The sequence below is a fragment of the Vanellus vanellus genome (assembly GCF_965231255.1).
Source record: "Vanellus vanellus genome assembly, contig: HAP1_SCAFFOLD_630, whole genome shotgun sequence".
Taxonomy (NCBI): Eukaryota; Metazoa; Chordata; class Aves; order Charadriiformes; family Charadriidae; genus Vanellus; species Vanellus vanellus.
Genome location: NW_028128871.1, coordinates 1 through 24,766, shown reverse-complemented (window position 1 = coordinate 24,766; position 24,766 = coordinate 1). Strand labels below are relative to the sequence as shown.

The 24,766-nt window shown below is 57.0% G+C and overlaps 1 protein-coding gene across 1 annotated transcript; it reads left to right on the top strand.

Annotated features, from left to right (window-relative positions):
- Positions 1-1,088: 1,088 nt before the first annotated feature.
- LOC309684002 (IgGFc-binding protein-like) lies at positions 1,089-24,014 on the top strand (the record flags this gene model as incomplete). The annotated part of the gene is made up of 8 exons (XM_082499969.1): positions 1,089-1,312; positions 1,786-2,384; positions 7,557-8,121; positions 10,134-10,747; positions 14,591-15,149; positions 18,123-18,322; positions 22,172-22,547; positions 23,730-24,014. Coding segments are annotated over exons 1-8 (3,307 nt in total), but the record flags the coding sequence as incomplete, so codon positions are not given.
- Between the last annotated feature and the right edge of the window lie 752 nt (positions 24,015-24,766).

The window sequence follows — 24,766 nt, the reverse complement described above, 5'->3', positions numbered from 1 at the left end:
TGGTGGGGCGTCGCATGCCACGGCGTTGCATCTCACAGCATCACATGCCATGGTGCCGCTGTGGTGGGGCGTCACATCTCACGGCATCGCATGCCATGGTGTCGCTGCAGCAAGGTGTCGCATGCCATGGTGCCGCTGTGGTGGGGCGTCGCATGCCACGGTGTTGCATGCCACGGCGTTGCATCTCATGGCGTCACATGCCATGGTGTCGCTGCAGCAAGGTGTCGCATGCCACGGTGCTGCTGTGGCAGGGCATCGCATGCCACGGCGTCGCATGCCACAGCGTCGCATGCTATAGTGCTGCTGCGGCAAGGCGTCACATGCCACAGCATCGCATCCCATGGCGTCGCATGCCACGGTGTCGCATGCCACAGCATCGCATCCCATGGCGTCGCATGCCACGGCGTCACATGCCGCAGCGTCGCCGCGGCAGGGCATTGCATGCCACGGTGTCACTGCGGTGGGGCGTTGCACGCCACAGTGCCGCTGCGGCAGGGTGTTGCCCACCGCAGCATGCGGTCGCACGCCGTGACGGTGGTTGCCTGTTGCAGCGACACCCCAACTGCCCGCTGCGGTGGGCAACAGCGGAGGCGTTGCGTGCCGCCGCAAAGCGATTGCGTGCCGCCGCGTCACCGGAGCCATCGCCCGCTGCAGCGAGCGACGGCCACAGAAGCGGCCGCGCGCTGCGGCGAGGCGGCTGCGTGCCCCGAGCCCGCCTGTGGTGTTCCCCGCCCGCAGGTGAACGGCGTGCTGACGCTGCTCCCGGTGAGCCTGGAGGACGGCAAGGTGCGGGTCTTCCAGAGCGGGCTCAGCGCCGTGCTGGAGACGGATTTTGGGCTCCGGGTGACGTACGACTGGACTTGGCATCTGCTCATCGACCTCCCCAGCAGCTACTACAAACACACCTGCGGCCTCTGCGGCGACTTCAACCTCAAGCCCGAAGACGACGTCCCCCAGAGCGGCGGCGACGTCGCCGCCGTGGTGGCCTGGGCGGAAGGTTGGAAAGTCCCCGAAGACGACGATCCGTTTTGTTGGGATTACTGCGAAGGCGCCTGCCCGGTGTGCGAGGAGGAGAAGAAAGAGCTCTACGGGGGCAACCACTACTGCGGCCTCATCAAAAAAAGCTTCCAGGGGCCCTTCAAGGCTTGCCACGAGGTCGTCAAGCCGCGGGATTTCTACCGCAACTGCCTCTACGACGTGTGCATGAGCGACGGGGCGAAGAAGATCCTCTGCCAGGTGCTGGAGTCGTACGCGTCCACCTGCAAGAAGCACGGGGCGGTGGTGCACGACTGGAGGACGCCGTCGGGCTGCCGTAAGCGATGGGGTTTCTCCCCCCTCCCCCTCCCCCTCCTTCCCCCCGCGGTGGAAGCGGCGGGGGCGTTTTTTGCAAAGAAAGGGGAGCGCCGGGCGTGGGGTGGCGCGTGCGAAGCGCTCGGGGGAATACGCAGCGTTCGAGGGCAAAATAAGCGGTGGGTTCGCGGGGGGTGGTGTCCATCCCCAGGATGTTGCATGCAAAGGGTCCGGTGCGTTCCCAGGGTGCGATAACTCCCCCCCACCCCCCCCGGGACCTTGCATGCAACGTGCTCAACGCATTCGCGTGGTGCAAGATCCACCCCCGGCACGTCGTTGCGTGCAGAGCGCTCGGTGCATTCCCCGGGTGCGATATCCCTCCCCGGCACGTTGCGGGCAAAGCTCTCGTGGCATGGCAGGAGACCTTTGCGTGACCCACGTGACGCCGCTGCCTCCTTCCCCCTCTAATTGCCCCCCTTTCCTCCCACCCCACAGCCTTACCCTGCCCCGAAAACAGCCACTACGAAGCCTGCGGCAACGCCTGCCCGGCCACTTGCAGCAACCGGGAGGCGCCGGCCGCGTGCAGCCAACCTTGCGTGGAGACCTGCGCCTGCAACGAGGGCTACGTCCTCAGCGGCGGCCAGTGCGTGGCGGTGGCCAGCTGCGGCTGCACCCGCGACGGTCGCTACTACCGTCCCGGCGAGGAGTTTTGGGCCGACGAGACCTGCCGGTCTTGGTGCAGGTGTGACCCGGCTTTGGGCATGGTGGTGTGCCAGGAAGCCGGTTGCAAGCTGGGCGAGACCTGCGCCGTGGTGAAGGGGGTGCGGCGGTGCGTGGCCAAGAGCCACTCCACCTGCGTGGCCACCGGCGACCCCCATTACACCACCTTCGACGGGCGCCGCTATGACTTCATGGGCACCTGCGTCTACCAGTTGGCTGCCCTCTGCTCTGACGACCCCACCCTGGTCCCCTTCACCGTCACCGTGGAGAACAACAACCGGGGCAACCACGTGGTCTCCTACACCAAGGAGGTGACCTTGGAGGTCTACAACATGACCCTCAGCCTCAGCCAGGCGCACCCCCAGAAGCTCAAGGTAAGGGAGAATGAGGGGCCGGTTGAGTTGCAAGGTCGTTGCGTGGCGTCTGGGTGGGCTGCAAGGTCCTTGCGTGGTGTCTAGGCGGGTTGCAAGGTCATTGCGTGGCATCTGGGTGGGCTGCAAGGTCCTTGCGTGGTGTCTAGGTCCATTGCAAGGTCATTGCGTGGCATTTGGTGGAGCTGCAAGGGCGTTCCATGGTGTCCTGCTTGATTGCCAACTCATTGCGTGGCATCTGGGTGGGCTGCAAGGTCCTTGTGTGGTGTCTAGGTGGGTTGCAAGGTCATTGCGTGGCATCTGGGTGGGCTGCAAGGTCCTTGTGTGGTGTCTAGGCGGGTTGCAAGGTCATTGCGTGGCATCTGGGTGGGCTGCAAGGTCCTTGCGTGGTGTCTAGGTCCATTGCAAGGTCATTGCGTGGCATCTGGGTGGGCTGCAAGGTCCTTGTGTCGTGTCTAGGTGGGTTGCAAGGTCATTGTGTGGCATCTGGGTGGGCTGCAAGGTCCTTGCGTGGTGTCTAGGTCCATTGCAAGGTCATTGCGTGGCATTTGATGGAGCTGCAAGGGCGTTCCATGGTGTCCTGCTTGATTGCCAACTCATTGCGTGGCATCTGCGTGGGCTACAAGGTCCTTGTGTGGTGTCTAGGCAGGTTGCAAGGTCATTGCGTGGCATTTGATGGAGCTACAGGGCGTTCCACGGTGTCCTGCTTGATTGCCAACTCATTGCGTGGCATCTGGGTGGGCTGCAAGGTCCTTGCGTGGTGTCTAGGCGGGTTGCAAGGTCATTGCATGGCATTTTCTTGGGTTTCAAGTCATTGCGTGGCATCTGGATTGGCTACAAGGTCCTTGTGTGGTGTCTAGGCGGGTTGCAAGGTCATTGCGTGGCATTTGGTGGAGTTCCAAGGTCATTGCGTGGTGTCTAGGTCCATTGCAAGGTCATTGCGTGGCATTTGGTGGAGCTACAGGGCGTTCCACGGTGTCCTGCTTGATTGCCAACTCATTGCATGGCATCTGGGTGGGCTGCAAGGTCCTTGCGTGGTGTCTAGGTCCATTGCAAGGTCATTGCGTGGCATTTGGTGGAGCTGCAAGGGCGTTCCATGGTGTCCTGCTTGATTGCCAACTCATTGCGTGGCATCTGGGTGGGCTGCAAGGTCCTTGCGTGGTGTTTAGGTGGGTTGCAAGGTCATTGCGTGGGGTTGCAAGGTCATTGCGTGGTGTCCTGCTGGGTTGCCAACTCATTGCGTGGCGTCTGGGTGGGCTGCAAAGTTGTTGCATGATGTCTACATGGGCTACGCAGTCGTTGTATGACACGTGGTTGGGTCACAAGGTTGTTGCATGGCATCTGGATGGGCTGCGCAGTTGTTGCGCGGCATTTGGCTGAGCTGCAAACTCCTTGCGTCAACTGTGGGTGGGGTTGCAAGCTTGTTGCGTGGCATCTTGGTGGGCCTCAGAGTTGTTGCGTGGCATCTTGGTGGGTTTCAAAGCTGTTGTGTGGCATCTTGGTGGGCTTCAAAGACATTGCGTGGGCTCTTGGTGGGCTTCAAAGCTGTTGTGTGGCATCTTGGTGGGCCTCACAGTCATTGCGTGGCGTCTTGGTGGGCTTCATAGTTGCTGTGTGGCATCTTGGTGGGCCTCCGAGTTGCTGTGTGGCATCTTGGTGGGCTTCCGAGTTGCTGTGTAGCATCTTGGTGGGCCTCAAAGCTGTTGAGTGGCATCTTGGTGTGCTTCAAAGCCGTTATGTGGCATCTTGGTGGGCCTCCGAGTTGCTGTGTGGCTTCTTGGTGGGCCTCCGAATTGCTGTGTGGCATCTTGGTGGGCTTCATAGTTGTTGTGTGGCTTCTTGGTGGGCTTCAAAGCTGTTGTGTGGCTTCTTGGTGGGCTTCATAGTTGTTGCATGACATCTTGGTGGGTTTCAGAGTTGCTGTGTGGTGTCTTGGTGGGTTTTGGAGTTGTGTGGCATCTTGGTGGGCCTCAAAGTCATTGCGTGGCATCTTGGTGGGCTTCATAGTTGTTGTGTGGCTTCTTGGTGGGCTTCAAAGCTGTTGTGTGGCTTCTTGGTGGGCTTCACAGTTGTTGCATGACATCTTGGTGGGTTTCAGAGTTGCTGTGTGGCGTCTTGGTGGCCCTCTGAGTTGCTGTGTGGCATCTTGGTGGGTCTCAAAGTCATTGTGTGGCTTCTTGGTGGGCTTCATAGTTGTTGTGTGGCTTCTTGGTGGGCTTCATAGTTGTTGTGTGGCTTCTTGGTGGGCTTCATAGTTGTTGCATGACATCTTGGTGGGCCTCCAAGTTGCTGTGTGGCGTCTTGGTGGCCCTCTGAGTTGCTGTGTGGCATCTTGGTGGGTCTCAAAGTCATTGTGTGGCTTCTTGGTGGGCTTCATAGTTGTTGTGTGGCTTCTTGGTGGGCTTCAAAGCTGTTGTGTTGCATCTTGGTGGGCTTCAAAGCTGTTGCGTTGCATCTTGGTGGGCTTCAAAGCCGTTGCGTTGCATCTTGGTTGGCTTCATAGTTGTTGTGTGGCTTCTTGGTGGGCCTCTGAGTTGCTGTGTGGCTTCTTTGTGGGCTTCAAAGCTGTTGTGTGGCTTCTTGCTGGGCTTCATTGTTGTTGCATGACATCTTGGTGGGCCTCCGAGTTGTTGTGTGGCATCTTGGTGGGCCTCAAAGTCATTGCATGGCATCTTGGTGGGCTTCATAGTTGTTGTGTGGCTTCTTGGTGGGCTTCAAAGCTGTTGTGTGGCTTCTTGGTGGGCTTCATAGTTGTTGCATGACATCTTGGTGGGCCTCCAAGTTGCTGTGTGGCGTCTTGGTGGCCCTCTGAGTTGCTGTGTGGCATCTTGGTGGGTCTCAAAGTCATTGTGTGGCTTCTTGGTGGGCTTCATAGTTGTTGTGTGGCATCTTGGTGGGCTTCATAGTTGTTGTGTGGCTTCTTGGTGGGCTTCAAAGCTGTTGTGTGGCTTCTTGGTGGGCTTCACAGTTGTTGCATGACATCTTGGTGGGCCTCCAAGTTGCTGTGTGGCGTCTTGGTGGCCCTCTGAGTTGCTGTGTGGCATCTTGGTGGGTCTCAAAGTCATTGTGTGGCTTCTTGGTGGGCTTCATAGTTGTTGTGTGGCTTCTTGGTGGGCTTCAAAGCTGTTGCGTTGCATCTTGGTGGGCTTCAAAGCTGTTGCGTTGCATCTTGGTGGGCTTCAAAGCTGTTGCGTGGCTTCTTGGTGGGCCTCCGAGTTGCTGTGTGGCTTCTTGGTGGGCTTCAAAGCTGTTGTGTGGCATCTTGGTGGGCCTCAAAGTCATTGTGTGGCTTCTTGGTGGGCTTCATAGTTGTTGTGTGGCTTCTTGGTGGGCTTCAAAGCCGTTGCGTTGCATCTTGGTGGGCTTCAAAGCTGTTGCGTGGCTTCTTGGTGGGCCTCCGAGTTGCTGTGTGGCTTCTTGGTGGGCTTCAAAGCTGTTGTGTGGCATCTTGGTGGGCCTCAAAGTCATTGTGTGGCTTCTTGGTGGGCTTCATAGTTGTTGTGTGGCTTCTTGGTGGGCTTCAAAGCCGTTGCGTTGCATCTTGGTGGGCTTCAAAGCCGTTGCGTTGCATCTTGGTGGGCTTCAAAGCTGTTGCGTGGCTTCTTGGTGGGCCTCCGAGTTGCTGTGTGGCTTCTTGGTGGGCTTCAAAGCTGTTGTGTGGCATCTTGGTGGGCCTCAAAGTCATTGTGTGGCTTCTTGGTGGGCTTCATAGTTGTTGTGTGGCTTCTTGGTGGGCTTCAAAGCCGTTGCGTTGCATCTTGGTGGGCTTCAAAGCCGTTGCGTTGCATCTTGGTGGGCTTCAAAGCCGTTGCGTGGCTTCTTGGTGGGCCTCCGAGTTGCTGTGTGGCTTCTTGGTGGGCTTCAAAGCTGTTGTGTGGCATCTTGGTGGGCCTCCAAGTTGCTGTGTGGCGTCTTGGTGGCCCTCTGAGTTGCTGTGTGGCATCTTGGTGGGTCTCAAAGTCATTGTGTGGCTTCTTGGTGGGCTTCATAGTTGTTGTGTGGCTTCTTGGTGGGCTTCATAGTTGTTGCATGACATCTTGGTGGGTTTCAGAGTTGCTGTGTGGCGTCTTGGTGGGTTTTGGAGTTGTGTGGCATCTTGGTGGGCCTCAAAGTCATTGTGTGGCTTCTTGGTGGGCTTCATAGTTGTTGTGTGGCATCTTGGTGGGCTTCAAAGCTGTTGTGTGGCTTCTTTGTGGGCTTCATAGTTGTTGCATGACATCTTGGTGGGCCTCCAAGTTGCTGTGTGGCGTCTTGGTGGGTCTCTGAGTTGCTGTGTGCCATCTTGGTGGGTCTCAAAGTCATTGTGTGGCTTCTTGGTGGGCTTCATAGTTGTTGTGTGGCTTCTTGGTGGGCTTCAAAGCCGTTGCGTTGCATCTTGGTGGGCTTCAAAGCTGTTGTGTTGCATCTTGGTGGGCTTCAAAGCTGTTGTGTGGCTTCTTGGTGGGCTTCAAAGCTGTTGTGTGGCTTCTTGGTGGGCTTCAAAGCTGTTGTGTGGCTTCTTGGTGGGCTTCAAAGCCGTTGCGTTGCATCTTGGTGGGCTTCAAAGCCGTTGTGTTGCATCTTGGTGGGCTTCAAAGCCGTTGCGTTGCATCTTGGTGGGCTTCAAAGCTGTTGTGTTGCATCTTGGTGGGCTTCAAAGCCGTTGTGTTGCATCTTGGTGGGCTTCAAAGCTGTTGTGTTGCATCTTGGTGGGCTTCAAAGCCGTTGTGTTGCATCTTGGTGGGCTTCAAAGCTGTTGTGTTGCATCTTGGTGGGCTTCAAAGCCGTTGCGTTGCATCTTGGTGGGCTTCACAGCTGTTGCGTTGCATCTTGGTGGGCTTCACAGCTGTTGCGTTGCATCTTGGTGGGCTTCAAAGCTGTTGTGTTGCATCTTGGTGGGCTTCAAAGCTGTTGCGTTGCATCTTGGTGGGCTTCAAAGCTGTTGCGTTGCATCTTGGTGGGCTTCAAAGCTGTTGCGTTGCATCTTGGTGGGCTTCAAAGCTGTTGCGTTGCATCTTGGTGGGCTTCAAAGCTGTTGCGTGGCTTCTTGGTGGGCCTCCGAGTTGCTGTGTGGCATCTTGGTGGGTCTCAAAGTCATTGTGTGGCATCTTGGTGGGCTTCATAGTTGTTGTGTGGCTTCTTGGTGGGCTTCAAAGCCGTTGCGTGGCCTCACGCGCCCCCGCGATGTCCTTCCAGGTCAACGGCCTCCTGGTGGATCTGCCTTTCGACCACGCCGACAAACTCCGGGTCTACCTCAGGGGGGTCCACGGCTTCATCGAGACCGACTTCGAGGTCACCGTCACCTTCGACTGGTACAGCTACGCCCGGGTCATCCTCCCCAACACCTACTCCCGGGCCGTCTGCGGTCTCTGCGGCGACGCCGACGGCGACCCGGGGAACGACTTGGCTTTGCCCGACGGCCAACCCGCTCCCGACGAAATCCGCTTCGCCGACTCCTGGAAGGTGGCCGACGTCCCCGGTTGCCGCGCCGCTTGCGCCCAAGGTTGCCGAGTTTGCGACGAGGCCGAGAAACGCCCCTACCGCGGCGACAAACACTGCGGCCTCCTGGTGAAGAAGAGGGGCCCCTTCGCCGCGTGTCACGCCGCCGTTGACCCCGCACCCTACTTCGACGATTGCCTCTTCGACACCTGCCTCTACGAGGGCCACCAAGAAACCGTCTGCCGCTCCATCGGCGCCTACGTGGCCGCCTGCCAGAGCCGCGGCATCCGCATCGGGCGCTGGCGCACCGCCGCCTTCTGCAGTAGGTCGGGGGAGGGGCGCGCCGGCATGGGCGGGGGGAGGGCGTGGCAGGCAGGGAGGGTTTGGGGCTGCCTCAGGCCGAGACTTGGGCGTTGGCATGAAGGTTTGGGGCGTCGCATGCATGAAGGTGGTGGGACTGCATGCGTGGATGAAGACTCTCCAGTTGACACGAAGAGTTTGGGCGTCGCATGCGTGAAGGTGGTGGGACCGCATGCGCGGGGGCTTTTTGGGTTGCGTGAATCGCATGGGGCTCCCGTGGATGAAGACTCTCCAGTTGACATGAAGGTTTGGGGTGTCGCATGCATGAAGGTGGTGGGACTGCATGCGTGGATGAAGACTCTCCAGTTGACATGAAGAGTTTGGGCGTCGCATGCGTGAAGGTGGTGGGACCGCATGCGCGGGGGCTTTTTGGGTTGCACGAAGAGTTTGGGGCTCATGCAGATGAAGACTCTCCAGTTGACATGAAGGTTTGGGCGTCGCATGCGTGAAGGTGGTGGGACCGCATGCACGGGGGCTTTTTGGGTTGCGCGAATCGCATGGGGCTCCCGTGGATGAAGACTCTCCAGTTGACATGAAGGTTTGGGCGTCGCATGCGGGAAGGTGGTGGGACCGCATGCGCAGGGGCTTTCAGGGTTGCGCGAATCGCATGGGCCTCCCGTGGATGAAGACTCTCCAGTTGACACGAAGAGTTTGGGGGTCGCATGCGTGAAGGTGGTGGGACCGCATGCGCGGGGGCTTTTTGGGTTGCACGAAGAGTTTGGGGCTCATGCAGATGAAGACTCTCCAGTTGACATGAAGGTTTGGGCGTCGCATGCGGGAAGGTGGTGGGACTGCATGCGCGGGGGCTTTTTGGGTTGCGCGAATCGCATGGGGCTCCCGTGGATGAAGACTCTCCAGTTGACGTGAAGGTTTGGGCGTTGCATGCGTGAAGGTGGTGGGACTGCATGCGCGGGGGCTTTTTGGGTTGCGCGAATCGCATGGGGCTCCCGTGGATGAAGACTCTCCAGTTGACGTGAAGGTTTGGGCGTTGCATGCGTGAAGGTGGTGGGACTGCATGTGCGGGGGCTTTTTGGGTTGCATGAAAGTTTGGGGGTCGCATGCATGAAGGTGGTGGGACTGCATGCGCGGGGGCTTTTTGGGTTGCGCGAATCGCATGGGGCTCCCGTGGATGAAGACTCTCCAGTTGACGTGAAGGTTTGGGCGTCGCATGCGTGAAGGTGGTGGGACTGCATGCGCGGGGGCTTTTTGGGTTGCGCGAAGAGTTCGGGGCTCCCGTGGATGAAGACTCTCCAGTTGACACAAAGAGTTTGGGCGTCGCATGCGTGAAGGTGGTGGGACCGCATGCGCGGGGGCTTTTTGGGTTGCGCGAAGAGTTCGGGGCTCCCGTGGATGAAGACTCTCCAGTTGACATGAAGGTTGGGGCGTTGCATGCGTGAAGGTGGTGGGACCGCATGCGCGGGGGCTTTTTGGGTTGCGCGAAGAGTTCGGGGCTCATGCGGATGAAGACTCTCCAGTTGACATGAAGGTTTGGGCGTCACATGCGTGAAGGTGGTGGCACCGCATGCGCGGGGGCTTTTTGGGTTGCGCGAATCGCATGGGGCTCCCGTGGTTGAAGACTCTCCAGTTGACATGAAGGTTTGGGCGTCGCATGCGTGAAGGTGGTGGGACTGCATGCGCGGGGGCTTTTTGGGTTGCACGAAGAGTTCGGGGCTCATGCGGATGAAGACTCTCCAGTTGACACGAAGAGTTTGGGCGTCGCATGCGTGAAGGTGGTGGGACTGCATGCGCGGGGGCTTTTTGGGTTGCATGAAGGTTTGGGCGTCGCATGCGTGAAGGTGGTGGGACTGCATGCGCGGGGGCTTTTTGGGTTGCGCGAATCGCATGGGGCTCCCGTGGATGAAGACTCTCCAGTTGACACGAAGAGTTTGGGCGTCGCATGCGTGAAGGCGGTGGGACCGCAACAAATTTTGGCGCTTCCGCCAACCTCATTTCTACCCCCCCCACCCCCCCCAGGTCCCGTCTGCCCCCCGAACCAACACTACGAGCTCTGCGGCCCCGCCTGCCCCCCCACGTGCGGCGGCCAAAACCAAGCGGAGGAATGCGCCGAGGCGGCCGCCTGCGCCGAAGGCTGCTTCTGCGACCCCGGTTTCCTACGGAGCGGCGACGGTTGCGTCCCCCTTTCCCGCTGCGGTTGTTCCCACCGAGGTCGCTACTACCAAGCGGGCCAGGAATTCGTGCCTTGCCCCCGCTGCGGCCAGCGTTGCGTTTGCCGCGCAACCGGGGAGGTGGAATGCCGACCGGCCGGTTGCGACCCCCAGGAAGAGGTGTGCGAAATCCGGGACGGGGTGCGGGGTTGTTACCCGCGGCGGTGCGGGCGTTGCCAGCTGTTGGGCGCCGCGTCCTACAGCACCTTCGACGGGCGGTTGCTGCGGTTGCCCGGCGGTTGCGCCCACGTTTTGGCGGCGGCGGCGGAGGCCGACGGCCCCGAGGACCCGCTGGTGCCCTTCGTGGTGGAGGTGGAGGAGGAGGAGGAGGAGGAGGAGGAGAGGCCGGGGGTCCGCCGGTTGTTGGTCACCGTCTACGGCGTCACCATCGGCATGGAGAGGGGCGGCCGGTGGGAGGTGACGGTGAGTCAAAAACCCCGCCGCATGGGGGCGGGGCGGGGCGGGGGGAGGAGGGGCTCTTTTGGGGGGCGCGGCCCTACTTTTGGGGGGGCAGAGCAGGAGGGGCGGGGGGCCCCCCGTTTGGGGGTGAGAATCCCACGTTTTGGGGGGAAAGTGCCACTTTGGGGGGTGAAAATCCCACTTTTGGGGGGAAAAGCCCACTTTTGGGGTGAAAATCCTAATTTTGGGGGGGCACAGCAGGACACGTGCGCCCCGTTTTGGGGTGAAAATCCCACTTTTGGGGTGAAAATCCCACTTTTGGGGTGCACAGCAGGACACATGCGCCCAGTTTGGGGGTGAAAATCCCACTTTTGGGGTGAAAATCCCACTTTTGGGGTGAAAATCCCATGTTTTGGGGAGAAAGTCCCACTTTGGCGGTGAAAATCCCACTTTTGGGGTGAAAATCCTACTTTTGGGGTGAAAATCCCACTTTTGGGGTGAAAATCCTAATTTTGGGGTGAAAATCCCACGTTTTGGGGGGAAAGTCCCACTTTGGGGGTGAAAATCCCACTTTTTGGGTGAAAATCCCACTTTTGGGGTGAAAATCCTAATTTTGGGGTGAAAATCCCACGTTTTGGGGGGAAAGTCCCACTTTGGTGGTGAAAATCCCACTTTTGGGGTGAAAATCCCACTTTTGGGGTGAAAATCCCACTTTTGGGGTGAAAATCCCACTTTTGGGGTGAAAATCCCACATTTTGGGGGGAAAGTCCCACTTTGGGGGTGAAAATCCCACTTTTTGGGTGAAAATCCCACTTTTGGGGTGAAAATCCCACTTTTGGGGTGAAAATCCTAATTTTGGGGTGAAAATCCCACGTTTTGGGGGGAAAGTCCCACTTTGGCAGTGAAAATCCCACTTTTGGGGTGAAAATCCTAATTTTGGGGTGCACATCAGGACATGTGCGCCCCGTTTTGGGGTGAAAATCCCACTTTTTGGGTGAAAATCCCACTTTTGGGGTGAAAATCCTAATTTTGGGGTGAAAATCCCACGCTTTGGGGGGAAAGTGCCACTTTGGGGGGTGAAAATCCCACTTTTGGGGGGAAAATCCTAATTTTGGGGTGCACAGCAGGACACATGCGCCCAGTTTGGGGGTGAAAATCCCACTTTTGGGGTGAAAATCCCACTTTTGGGGTGAAAATCCTAATTTTGGGGTGAAAATCCCACGTTTTGGGGGGAAAGTCCCACTTTGGCGGTGAAAATCCCACTTTTGGGGTGAAAATCCCACTTTTGGGGTGCACAGCAGGACACATGCGCCCAGTTTGGGGGTGAAAATCCCACTTTTGGGGTGAAAATCCTAATTTTGGGGTGAAAATCCCATGTTTTGGGGGGAAAGTCCCACTTTGGCGGTGAAAATCCCACTTTTGGGGTGAAAATCCCACTTTTGGGGTGCACATCAGGACATGTGCGCCCCGTTTTGGGGTGAAAATCCCACTTTTTGGGTGAAAATCCCACTTTTGGGGTGAAAATCCTAATTTTGGGGTGAAAATCCCACGTTTTGGGGGGAAAGTGCCACTTTGGGGGGTGAAAATCCCACTTTTGGGGTGAAAATCCCACTTTTGGGGTGCACAGCAGGACACATGCGCCCAGTTTGGGGGTGAAAATCCCACTTTTGGGGTGAAAATCCCACTTTTGGGGTGAAAATCCTACTTTTGGGGTGAAAATCCCATGTTTTGGGGAGAAAGTCCCACTTTGGCGGTGAAAATCCCACTTTTGGGGTGAAAATCCTACTTTTGGGGTGAAAATCCCACTTTTGGGGTGAAAATCCTAATTTTGGGGTGAAAATCCCACGTTTTGGGGGGAAAGTCCCACTTTGGGGGTGAAAATCCCACTTTTTGGGTGAAAATCCCACTTTTGGGGTGAAAATCCTAATTTTGGGGTGAAAATCCCATGTTTTGGGGAGAAAGTCCCACTTTGACGGTGAAAATCCCACTTTTGGGGTGAAAATCCCACTTTTGGGGTGCACAGCAGGACACGTGCGCCCCGTTTTTGGGGCCGCGCGCCCCATTTTGGGGTGAAAATCCCACTTTTGGGGTGAAAATCCCACTTTTGGGGTGCACAGCAGGACACGTGTGCCCCGTTTTGGGGGTGCGCACCCCATTTTGGGGTGAAAATCCCACTTTTGGCATGCACAGCAGGATATGTGCCGCCCGTTTTGGGGGCCGCGTGCCACGTTTTGGGGTGAAAATCCCACTTTTGGGGTGAAAATCCCAATTTTGGGGTGCACAGCAGGAGGGGCGGGGGCCCCCTATTTGGGGGTGAGAATCCCATGTTTTGGGGTGAAAGTCCCACTTTGGGGGTGAAAATCCCATTTTGGGGGTGAAAATCCCACTTTTGGGGTGCACAGCAGGACGGGCACAGCCACTTATGGGGTCACACACCCCATTTTTGGGGTCACACACCCCATTCTTGACATCACACCCCCCTTTTTTGGCATCACACTCCCCATTTTTGGCGTCACACACCGCATTTTGCAGTCACCCCCCCCATTTTTGCAGTCCCACCCCCCATTTTTGGGGACACACCGCCCGTTTTTGGGGTCACACCCCATTTTTGACATCACACACCCTCCATTTTTTGGGGTCCCACCCCCCATTTTGGGGGTCACACACCCCGTTTTTGGCATCACACTCCCCATTTTGGGGGTCACACACCCCATTTTGGGGGTCACACCCCCCATTTTGCGGTTCCACACCCCATTTTTGGGGTCACACTCCCCATTTTTGGGGTCCCACACCCCATTTTTGACATCACACACCCCATTTTGGGGGTCACACCCTCCATTTTTTGGGTCCCACACCCCATTTTTGGCATCACACCCCCCGTTTTTGCAGTCCCACCCCCCATTTTGGGGGTCACACCCCCCATTTTTGGGGTCCCACACCCCATTTTTGGCATCACACTCCTCATTTTGGGGGTCACACCCCCCATTTTTGACATCACCCCCCCCCATTTTGCGGTCCCACACCCCATTTTTGGGGTCACACTCCCCATTTTTGACATCACACACTCAATTTTGGTGTCCCCACACCCCATTTTGGGGGTCACACCCCCATTTTTGGGGTCCCACACCCCATTTTTGAAATCACACACCCCATTTTTGGGGTCACACCCCCCATTTTTGGGGCCACAAACCCCTTTTTTGACGTCACACACCCCTTTTTTGGGGTCCCACCCCCCATTTTGGGGGTCACAGACCCCGTTTTTGACATCACACATCCCATTTTTGACATCACACCCCCCATTTTTGGGGTCCCACCCCCCATTTTTGGCATCACACTCCCCATTTTTGGTGTCCCACACCCCATTTTGGGGGTCACACCCCCCATTTTTGGGATCACACACCCCAATTTTGGGGTCCCACACCTCATTTTTGGCACCACACCCCCCATTTTTGGCATCACACTCCCCATTTTTGGGGTCCCACCCCCCATTTTGGGGGTCCCACCCCCCATTTTGGGGGTCACACTCCCTATTTTTGACATCACACACTCAATTTTGGGGGTCACACCCCCCATTTTTGGGGTCCCACACCCCATTTATGGGGTCACACTCCCCATTTTTGGGGTCATACCCCCCATTTTGGGGGTCACCCCCCCATTTATCAGCCTTCACCCCCCCGCTCTTGACCCCCCCGTGGCCCTCCCCCCCCCCCCTCCTTTTTTTGGCCATACCGCAATACCCCCCCTCCCCCCTCCCCCTCCCCTCCCCTCCCCCCCTCATTTTTTTTTTTTTTTTAAATTTTTGGTTTTAATTGTTTTTTTTTTTTAATTTTTTTTGGGTTTCCCCCCCCCCCCCTTCTCTCCCCGCAGGTGGGGGGCGAACGGCACCTCCTCCCCCTCTCGTTAGCCGGAGGGGCCCTGACGGTGGCCCAGGAGGGGGCCCACCGGGTGCTACGAGTTTCGGGAGGTCCCAAAATCCTCTACGCCGACGCCGCCGGTTACGTCCTCCTCACCCTCCCCTCCGCCTACCGCCGCCGCCTCACCGGCCTCTGCGGCGACTTCCCCGCCGCCGATGACATCACCGCCGCCGATGACATCACCGCCGCCCGTGACATCACCGCCGCCCGTGACATGGCCGCCCCCCCCGAATTCGGAGCCGCCTCGAACCTCCCCGCAACGGCCTGCGCCCGGCGGCCTCCCCCCTGCCCCACGGCCTCCCCGGGCCTCTGCGGGGTGATGGCGGAGGCCGCGGGGCCCTTCGCCGGTTGTCACGGGGCGGTGGCGCCGGCGCAGCACGTGGCGGCCTGTCGGCAGCAGGCCTGCGCCGGGACGGAGGCCGGAAGGGCGTGCGGTGGCTTGCAGGCCTACGCCGCCGCTTGCCAAGCGGCCGGCGGGAGGCTGCGGCCCTGGCGGGAGGCCGCGGGGTGCCGTGAGTGGCCGAGTTGGGGCGGGAGGACAACATGGGGGGCGGGGGGAGGGCGGCGGGGCGCGGGCAAGGGCCGTTTCGGCCATTTCGGCCATTTCGGCCATTTCGGCCATTTCGGCCATTTCGGCTATTTCTTCCATTTCTAAATTTCTGCCATTTCTGCCATTTCGAAATTTCTGCCATTTCTGCCATTTCTGCCGTTTCTAAATTTCTGTAATTTCTGTGATTTCTGTGATTTCTGCCATTTCTGCCATTTCTGCCATTTCTGCCATTTCGGCCATTTTGGCCATTTCTGCCATTTCGGCCGTTTCGGCCATTTTGGCCATTTTGGCCATTTCGGCCATTTCGGCCATTTCTGCCGTTTTGGCCATTTCTGCCGTTTCTGCCGTTTCGGCCGTTTCGGCCATTTCGGCCATTTCAGCCATTTCTGCCATTTCGGCCGTTTCGGCCGTTTCGACCGTTTCGGCCGTTTTGGCCGTTTCTGCCCTTTCGTCCATTTCGTCCATTTCGTCCATTTCGTCCATTTCGGCCCTTTCTGCTATTTTGGCCATTTCTGCCATTTCTGCCGTTTCGGCCATTTCGGCCATTTCGGCCATTTCTGCCGTTTTGGCCATTTCTGCCGTTTCTGCCGTTTCGGCCGTTTCGGCCATTTCGGCCGTTTCGGCCATTTCGGCCATTTCTGCAATTTCGGCCCTTTCTGCTATTTTGGCCATTTCTGCCATTTCTGCCGTTTCGGCCATTTCGGCCATTTCGGCCATTTCTGCCGTTTTGGCCATTTCTGCCGTTTCTGCCGTTTCGGCCGTTTCGGCCATTTCGGCCGTTTCGGCCATTTCGGCCATTTCGGCCATTTCGGCCATTTCGGCCATTTCTGCCATTTCGGCCGTTTCGGCCGTTTTGGCCATTTCGTCCATTTCGGCCATTTCTGCAATTTCGGCCCTTTCTGCTATTTTGGCCATTTCTGCCGTTTCTGCCGTTTCGGCCGTTTCGACCGTTTCGGCCATTTCGGCCGTTTCGACCGTTTCGGCCATTTCGGCTGTTTCGGCCGTTTTGGCCGTTTCTGCCCCGCGGCCGGCGGGAGGCTGCAGCCCTGGCGGGAGGCCGCGGGGTGCCGTGAGTGGCCGAGTTGGGGCGGGAGGTCCACAGGGGGGCGGGGGGAGGGCGGCGGGGCGCGGGCAAGCGCGATTCGGGCCATTTCGGCCATATCGGCCATTTCGGCCATTTTGGCCATTTCTAAATTTCTGCAATTTCTGCCCTTTCTAAATTTCTGCCATTTCTAAATTTCTGCGATTCCTGTAATTTCTGCCATTTCTGCCATTTCTAAATTTCTGCCCTTTCAGCCGTTTCTGCCATTTCTGCCATTTCAGCCGTTTCAGCCATTTCGGCCATTTTGGCCGTTTCGGCCGTTTCGGCCATTTCTGCCATTTCGGCCATTTCGGCCGTTTCGGCCATTTCAGCCATTTCGGCCATATCGGCCATTTTGGCCATTTCTGCCATTTCTGAGATTTCGGCCATTTCGGCCATTTCTGCCATTTCTAAATTTCTGCGATTCCTGTAATTTCTGCCATTTCTGCCATTTCTAAATTTCTGCCCTTTCGGCCATTTTGGCCATTTTGGCCATTTCGGCCGCTTCGGCCATTTCGGCCATTTCGGCCGTTTCGGCCATTTCGGCCATTTCTGCCATTTCTGCCGTTTTGGCCGTGTCGACTGTTTCAGCCGTTTTGGCCGTTTCTGCCCTTTCGTCCATTTCTGCCATTTCGGCCATTTCGGCCATTTTGGCCATTTCTGCCATTTCGGCCATTTCGTCCATTTCTGCCCTTTCGGCCATTTCGGCCGTTTTGGCCGTTTCGGCCGTTTCGGCCATTCCTGCCCCGCGGCCGGCGGGAGGCTGCAGCCCTGGCGGGAGGCCGCGGGGTGCCGTGAGTGGCCGAGTTGGGGCGGGAGGACAACATCGGGGCGGGGGGAGGGCGGCGGAGCGCGGGCAAGGGCCGTTTCGGCCATTTCGGCCATATCGGCCATTTTGGCCATTTCTAAATTTCTGTAATTTCTGTGATTTCTGCCATTTCTGCCATTTCTGCCATTTCGGCCATTTCGGCCATTTCTGAGATTTCGGCCATTTCGGCCATTTCTGCCATTTCTAAATTTCTGCCATTTCTGCCATTTCTGCCATTTCAGCCATTTCAGCCGTTTCTGCCATTTCTGCCATTTCAGCCGTTTCTAAATTTCTTCAATTCCTGCAATTTCTGCCATTTTGACCATTTTGGCCATTTCTGCCATTTTGGCCATTTCTGCTGTTTCGGCCATTTCTCCTATTTCTGCCATTTCGGCCGTTTCTACTGTTTCTGCCGTTTTGGCCATTTCTGCCATTTCTGCCATTTCTGCCATTTCTGCCATTTCTGCCATTTTTGCCATTTCCAAATTTCTGTCATTTCTGCCATTTCTGCCATTTCTAAATTTCTGCAATTTCTGAAATTTCTGCCATTTCTACAATTTCTGCTATTTCTGCCATTTCTACAATTTCTAGATTTCTACAATTTCTGCAATTTCTAGGTTTCTACAATTTCTGCAATTTCTGAAATTTCTGCAATCTCTACAATTTCTAGATTTCTACAATTTCTGCAATTTCTACAATTTCTGCCATTTCTGCCATTTCTAAATTTCTGCCATTTCTGCAATTTCTGCAATCTCCACAATTTCTAGATTTCCACAATTTCTGCAGTTTCTACAATTTCTGCAATTTCTAAATTTCTCCCATTTCCGCGGTTTCTACAATTTCTAAATTTCTGCGGCCGCCTTTGCTGGGGGGAGGTGAGGGGGGGGGGGGTTCTTCCGCCCCCCACTCCTCCGGAAAAAAAAAAAACAAAACAAAAAACGACGCGCAAATTGTGATGGTGTTGCATTTCCCCCCCCCTCCCCCTCTCCCTCCCCCCCTCCCCCTCCCCCTGCCCCCCCCTCCCCCCCCCTCCCCTCCCCCCACAGCCCTCTCCTGCCCTCCCAACAGCCACTACGAGCTCTGCGCCCGCAGCTGCGACCGCACGTGCGCCGCCCTCTCCGCCGCCGCCCGCTGCGGCCCCAAATGCTTCGAGGGCTGCCAATGCGACGAGGGTTTCCTCTTCAACGGCGACGAGTGCGTCCCCGCCGGCTCCTGCGGCTGCCTGCACCGCGGCCGCTACTTCGAGGTGGCTGCGGGGGAGGGGGGGGGACGGGGAGGGGGCCACGTTGCTGCTCGCGAGCGCAGCGGCGTTGCACCTCGGTGAAAGGGGGGGGGGGTGTTGCGGCGTTGCGTGCCCCGTGGGGGCTGTGGGACACTTGCATGGGGAGTGTTGCGGCGTCGCATGCCCCACGGGTGCTGCAGCCTTGCAAGAGGAGCGTTGCAGTGTCGCATGCCCCATAAGGAGCGCTGCACCCTTGCATGGGGACTGCTGTGCCCTTGCGAGGGGACCGTTGCGGCGTCGCATGCCCCACGGGTGCTGCAGCCTTGCAAGAGGAGCGTTGCGGCGTCGCATGCCCCATAAGGAGCGCTGCACCCTTGCGAGGGGAGTGCTGCGCCCTTGCAAGGGGACCATTGCACCCTTGCATGCCCCATGGGTGCTGCACCCTTGCATGGGGAGCGCTGCAGCATCGCATGCCCCGTGGGGAGTGCTGCGCCCTTGCAAGGGGACCATTGCAGCGTCGCATGCCCCACGCTTGCTGCACCCTTGCATGGGGAGCGCTGCAGCATCACATGCCCCATGGGGCACATTGCACCCTCGCATGGGGAGCGTTGCGGCATCGCATGCCCCATAAGGAGTGCTGCACCCTTGCAAGGGGAGCACTGCAGTGTCGCATGCCCCATGGGCACTCCCATCCTTGCAAGAGGAGTGTTGCACCCTTGCATGCCCCACGGGTGCTGCACCCTTGCACGGGGAGCGTTGCGGCGTCGCATGCCCCACAAGGAGCACTGCACCCTTGCATGGGGACCATTGCAGCGTCGCATGCCCCACGCTTGCTGCATCCTTGCAAGAGGAGTGTTGCACCCTTGCATGGGGAGCACTGCAGGGTTGCATGCCCCATGGTGACTGTTGCACCCTTGCACGGGGAGCATTGCGGCGTCGCATGCCCCATAAGGAGCGCTGCACCCTTGCGAGGGGACTGTTGCGCCGTTGCATGCCCCACGGGTGCTGCATCATTGCACGGGGAGCGCTGCAGCGTTGCATGCCCCATGGGTGCTGCATCCTTGCAAGAGGAGCATTGCAGTGTCACATGCCCCATAAGGAGTGCTGCACCCTTGCATGGGGAGTGCTGCGCCCTTGCAAGGGGACCATTGCACCCTTGCATGCCCCATGTGTGCTGCACCCTTGCATGGGGAGCGCTGCAGCATCGCATGCCCCGTGGGGAGTGCTGCGCCCTTGCGAGGGGACCATTGCAGCGTCGCATGCCCCACGCTTGCTGCACCCTCGCATGGGGAGCGCTGCAGCATCGCATGCCCCGTGGGGCACATTGCACCCTTGCACGGGGAGCGCTGCAGCGTCGCATGCCCCGTGGTGACTGTTGCACTGTTGCACGGGGAGCGTTGCGGCGTCGCATGCCCCATAAGGAGGACCGTTGCGCCCTTGCACGCCCCACTGATTTCCCCCCAAAATGTGATTTCTCCCTCCCAAAAATCTGATTTCCCCCCCAAATCTGATTTCCCCCCCAAATCTGATTTTCCCCCCAAATCTGATTTCTCCCCCCATCAAAAATCTGATTTTCCCCCCAAAATGTGATTTCTCCCTCCCCAAAATCTGATTTCTTTCCCCCAAATCTGATTTCCCCCCCAAATCTGATTTTCCCCCCAAATCTGATTTCTCCCCCCATCAAAAATCTGATTTTCCCCCCAAATCTGATTTCTCCCCCCCAAAAATCTGATTTCCCCCCAAATCTGATTTCCCCCCCAAATCTGATTTTCCCCCCAAATCTGATTTCCCCCCCAAATCTGATTTCTCCCCCCATCAAAAATCTGATTTCCCCCCCAAAATGTGATTTCTCCCTCCCAAAAATCTGATTTCCGCCCCAAATCTGATTTCCCCCCCAAAATGTGATTTCTCCCTCCCAAAAATCTGATTTCCCCCCCCAAATCTGATTTCCCCCCCAAATCTGATTTCCCCCCCAAATCTGATTTCCCCCCCAAATCTGATTTCTCCCCCCATCAAAAATCTGATTTTCCCCCCAAATGTGATTTCTCCCTCCCAAAAATCTGATTTCCCCCCCAAATCTGATTTTCCCCCCAAATCTGATTTCTCCCCCCATCAAAAATCTGATTTCCCCCCCAAAATGTGATTTCTCCCTCCCAAAAATCTGATTTCCGCCCCAAATCTGATTTCCCCCCCAAAATGTGATTTCTCCCTCCCAAAAATCTGATTTCCCCCCCCAAATCTGATTTCCCCCCCCAAATCTGATTTCCCCCCCAAATCTGATTTTCCCCCCAAATCTGATTTCTCCCCCCATCAAAAATCTGATTTTCCCCCCAAAATGTGATTTCTCCCTCCCAAAAATCTGATTTTCCCCCCAAATCTGATTTCTCCCCCCATCAAAAATCTGATTTTCCCCCAAAATGTGATTTCTCCCTCCCAAAAATCTGATTTCTTTCCCCCAAATTCTTTCTCCCCCCCCCCCCCACGCTGCAGCGTCGCACTCCCCACGTTGTGCGCCGCAACTTTCCCGCCCCGCCCCCACCTGTTGCCGCCGTCCGTCGTTTTGGGGGCGGCGGAGTAGGGGGGGGGGGGAGGGGGGGGGACTGCGGAACCCGGTGCGCGCAGCAGGGGGAGGGGGGGGGGTTAATTTTTTTGGGGGGGGGGTCTTTTTTTTTTTTAGGCGGGGGGGGTGTTTTGTCGGGTTTTTTGGGGGCGGTTTTGGGGGGGGGGGGTCTGGGTGGTTTTTTTTTGTTTTTTTTGTTGTTTTTTTGGGGGGGGGTTGGTTTTTTTTGGGGGGGTATTTTTTTGGTTTTGTGGTTTTTTGGGTTTTTTTTTTTGTTTTTTTGGTTGGTTTTTTTTTGGGGGGGGTGGGGTTTTTTTTGGGGGGGGTTGGGTTTTTTGGGGGGGGTATTTTTTTTGGGGGGGGTTGGTTTTGGGTTTTTTGGGGATTTTTTTGGTTTTTTTGGGGGGGGGTTGGGGGGTTTTTGGGGGGTCTTTTTTTTGGGGGGGTGTTTGGGTTTTTTGGGGGTTTTTGTTTTGTTTTGTTTTGTTTGGGGTTTTTGGTTTTTTTTGGGTTTGGGTTTTTTTTGTGTTTTTTTTTGTTTTTTGGGTTTTTTTTGTTTTGGTTTTTTGGGTTTTTTGGGGGGGGTTTGGGGGGAGGTTGGCTTTTTTTTTTGTTTTTTTTTTGTTTTGGTTTCTTTGGGGGTTTTTTTTGGGGTGGTTGGGGGGTTTTTTTGGGGGGGGGTTTCTTGGGGTTTTTTGGGGGGGGTTGGGGTTTTTTTTTGTTGTTTTTGTTTTTTGGGATTTGTTTGTTTGTTTGTTTGTTTGTTTGTTTTTTGTTTGGGGGTTGGGGTTTTTTTTTTGTTGTTTTTGGGGGGGTGGGGTTGTTTTGTTTTGTTTTGTTTTTGTTTTTTGGGGGGTTGTTTTGGGTTTTTTTGGTTTTTTTTTTTGCGGTTTTTTTTTTTTGGTTTTTGGGGGGGGTTTGGGGGGTTTTTTTTGGGGGGGTTGGGGGTTTTTTGGGGGGTTTTGTCTGGGTTTTCTTGGGTTTTTTTGGGGTTTTTTTTGTTGTTTTGGTTTGGGTTTTGTTTGTTTGTTCTTGTTCGGGGGTTTTTTGTTTTTTTTTTTGTTTTTTGGGGGTTTTTTTGTTGTTTTTTGGGGGGGGGTTGGGGGGTTTTTTTGGTTTTTTTTTTTTTTTTGTTTGTTTGTTTTTTTGGGGGGGGTTGTTTGTTCGTTTGTTTGTTTGGGGTTTTTTTGTTTGTTTGTTTGTTTGGGGTTTTTTTTTTGTTTGTTTGTTTTTTGTTTTTTTTTGGTGGGTGGGGGTTTTTTTTTTGGTTTTTTTTTTGGTTTTTTTCATCGCCTCTCCCCGAATCCCCGCAGATCGCCGAGACCGTCCTCTCCCCGGACTGCAGCGAGAGCTGTACCTGCCGGGCGGCGGGTGGCATGCAATGTCGACCGGGTCGGTTGCCCTTTCGGTCAAATTTGTGGCTTCCGAGATGGCATCCGGGCTTGCGTCCCGCAAGCCGGGCGGTGCGTTTTGGCTCCCGTTTCTCGGTTCGTTTCCTTCGACGGGGCCACCGCCGCCGGGGCCACCGCCGCCGTCTACGTGGTGGCCTCTCTCTGCGACCCTCTTCGCCCCACCTGGTTCCGCCTCTTGGCCGACGTGGGGGACGACGGGGACCGCCCGGCGGTGGTGGCCCTTCACCTCTTCACCCCCAAAGTCTTCCTCACCGTCAAGAGGGAGAAGAAGCTGTGGGTAGGTCGTCCTCCCCACCCCACCCCACCCCCCCCCAAATTTGACCACCCCGCCCCTTCATTTTTCACCCCAAATCTCCCATTCTCCACCCATTTGATCCCCTCCCCCCCCCCCCAAACTTCTCGGGTCGACCTTCATCCCACCCTCATCACGAGGCGCCCACGGGGCGGCCCCTCCCTTCCTTTTGACCCAAAACGCTCTTTTTTTTTTTTTTTTTTTTTTGTATCACACCCCCCCACCCCCCAAATCTCACGCTAAAGGGACACCCACCCCCCCACCCCCCACCCCCCCCTCCCCCACCTCGTCCCGCCGCCATCTCGAAACCTCCACGCGACCGCCCGACCCTTCGTTTTGATTAAAAATCGCCTTTTTTGGGGGGGTGGGGTGGGGTTGGGATGGTTTTTTTGGGGGTTTTTTGGTTTTTTTTTTTTGCCTTGTTTCCAGATTTCATTCGGTGGGTTGGTTCGCCCCTCCCCCTCCCGCTTTAATCCCCCCAAGAGGCTCCGCGGGCGCCGTCCTTCATCCCGACGGCATCACCAGATCTCCCGACGGAGCTCCGGTCCTTTGGGTTTACCCCAAATCGCTTTTCCTCCCCCCCCCCCACCCCCCACCCCACCCCCACCCCTCCCCCCTCAACCCCGGGGCGCCGTTCTTCGTATCCCCCATCTCCGCGTTGGGTCAGTTCTTTCGTTTTCACCAAAACGGCCCTATTTTTCCACCTCCCCCCCCCCATAATTTCACCCCCACCCCCACCGAGAGGTGTCCGTGATGGGTCCAAATTGCCCCTTTTCCCCCCCTCTCCCCCCAACTTTTTGGGGGTAATTTAAGGTAAAGGCAGCACCCATGGGTGCCCTCCTTCGCCTCAGCCCCACGGCGGGAACCCCCCCAAGTCCCAGTCTTCTTCATCCCACCCCACCCCACCCCCCCCCTCCAATTCGGGAACCAACCCCGCGAGATCAACCTTCTCTCCGTCCCACCGCGTCCCTCAAGGGCCATCTCTCCCCCCCCCCCATAACCTAAAATTAAAGGATTTCCCCTCCCCAATTCCAGTTTTCGCCGCTCCGGAGAAGGTTGGGGGTGGAGAAACGACCCGTTTCATGGCTTTTTCGCCCCGATTTGAACTTAGCTCGCCGTCGCGTTGCGTGAAGCTCAAGGCTTCTCCCTACCGGTTGTCTTCTCCAGGTCAACGGGATCCCGACCAACCTCCCGGCGGAGGTCTCCGAAAAGTTGACGGTCAACGAGACTCGGGGCACCATTTGGGTCACCCAAGAACCCGAATTCGTCATCGGCCTCAGCCCCACCGGAGAGGTGACGGTGACGGTGAGCCCGGACCTGAGCAAACAGCTCTGCGGGATGTGCGGAGACTACGACGGGGACGCGGTCAACGACCTCCGTGGTCCCGACGGGAAATCGGTGGCGGAAGCGGCGGCGGCGGTCAAAGCGTGGAGAGCGCCCGATTTCACCCACGTGAGTGTCCCCCTTTGAGGTGACAACGTGGTTTGGGGTGACGGCATCTTTGCCGCGTCAACTTCGGTCTCGGTTGTGGCCCATGGGTGGAGGGGCGGCGCCACCGCCGCCGGGACCGGCGGCGTCACCGCCGGTGTCACCGCCGTGTGGAGAAACGCCCACGGGTTGAACCCTTCGCTTCGGATGAACCAAAATCGCCTTTTTTTCCACCCGTTTTCCTCCATGGGAGACCCCCCCCCCCGCAGGTGCCACCCTTCGTCCCACCATCATCGTGAGGTCTCCACCTACTGGTCCACCTCTTGGTTGACGCAAAACGGCCTTTTTTCTCCCCTCCCCCCCCAATTTCGCCCGCGTTTGTTGCCTCCGTCGTCAAGAGGTGTCCGTGCGTCGATCCCTCTTTCCGGGTTTTTGGGGTGGTTTTTTTTTTTCCCAAAATCACCTTTTTTTTCCGCCCCCCCCCCCCACTCGTTTCGCGGGAGGAGAGCGTTGTCCTTCACCCCCGCCGTCGTCGAAAGCTCTTCATCCGTCGTCCCGCTCCTTAATTTTCATCGGAATCGCCCTTTTTTCCCCCGCCGATTTCCGGCAGGAGAAGCCCTCCAGGGCGCCATCCAAATATTAACCAAAAAAGGCCTTTTGGCCCTCAAATCGGGCCCGAAATGGTCTGCGAGGAACCGGTGGGTTTGTTGTCGGACCCCGTCATCGCGTGGGGAGAAACGGGGGGGAAAGAGGTCCCAAAAGAGGGGAAATTGCCC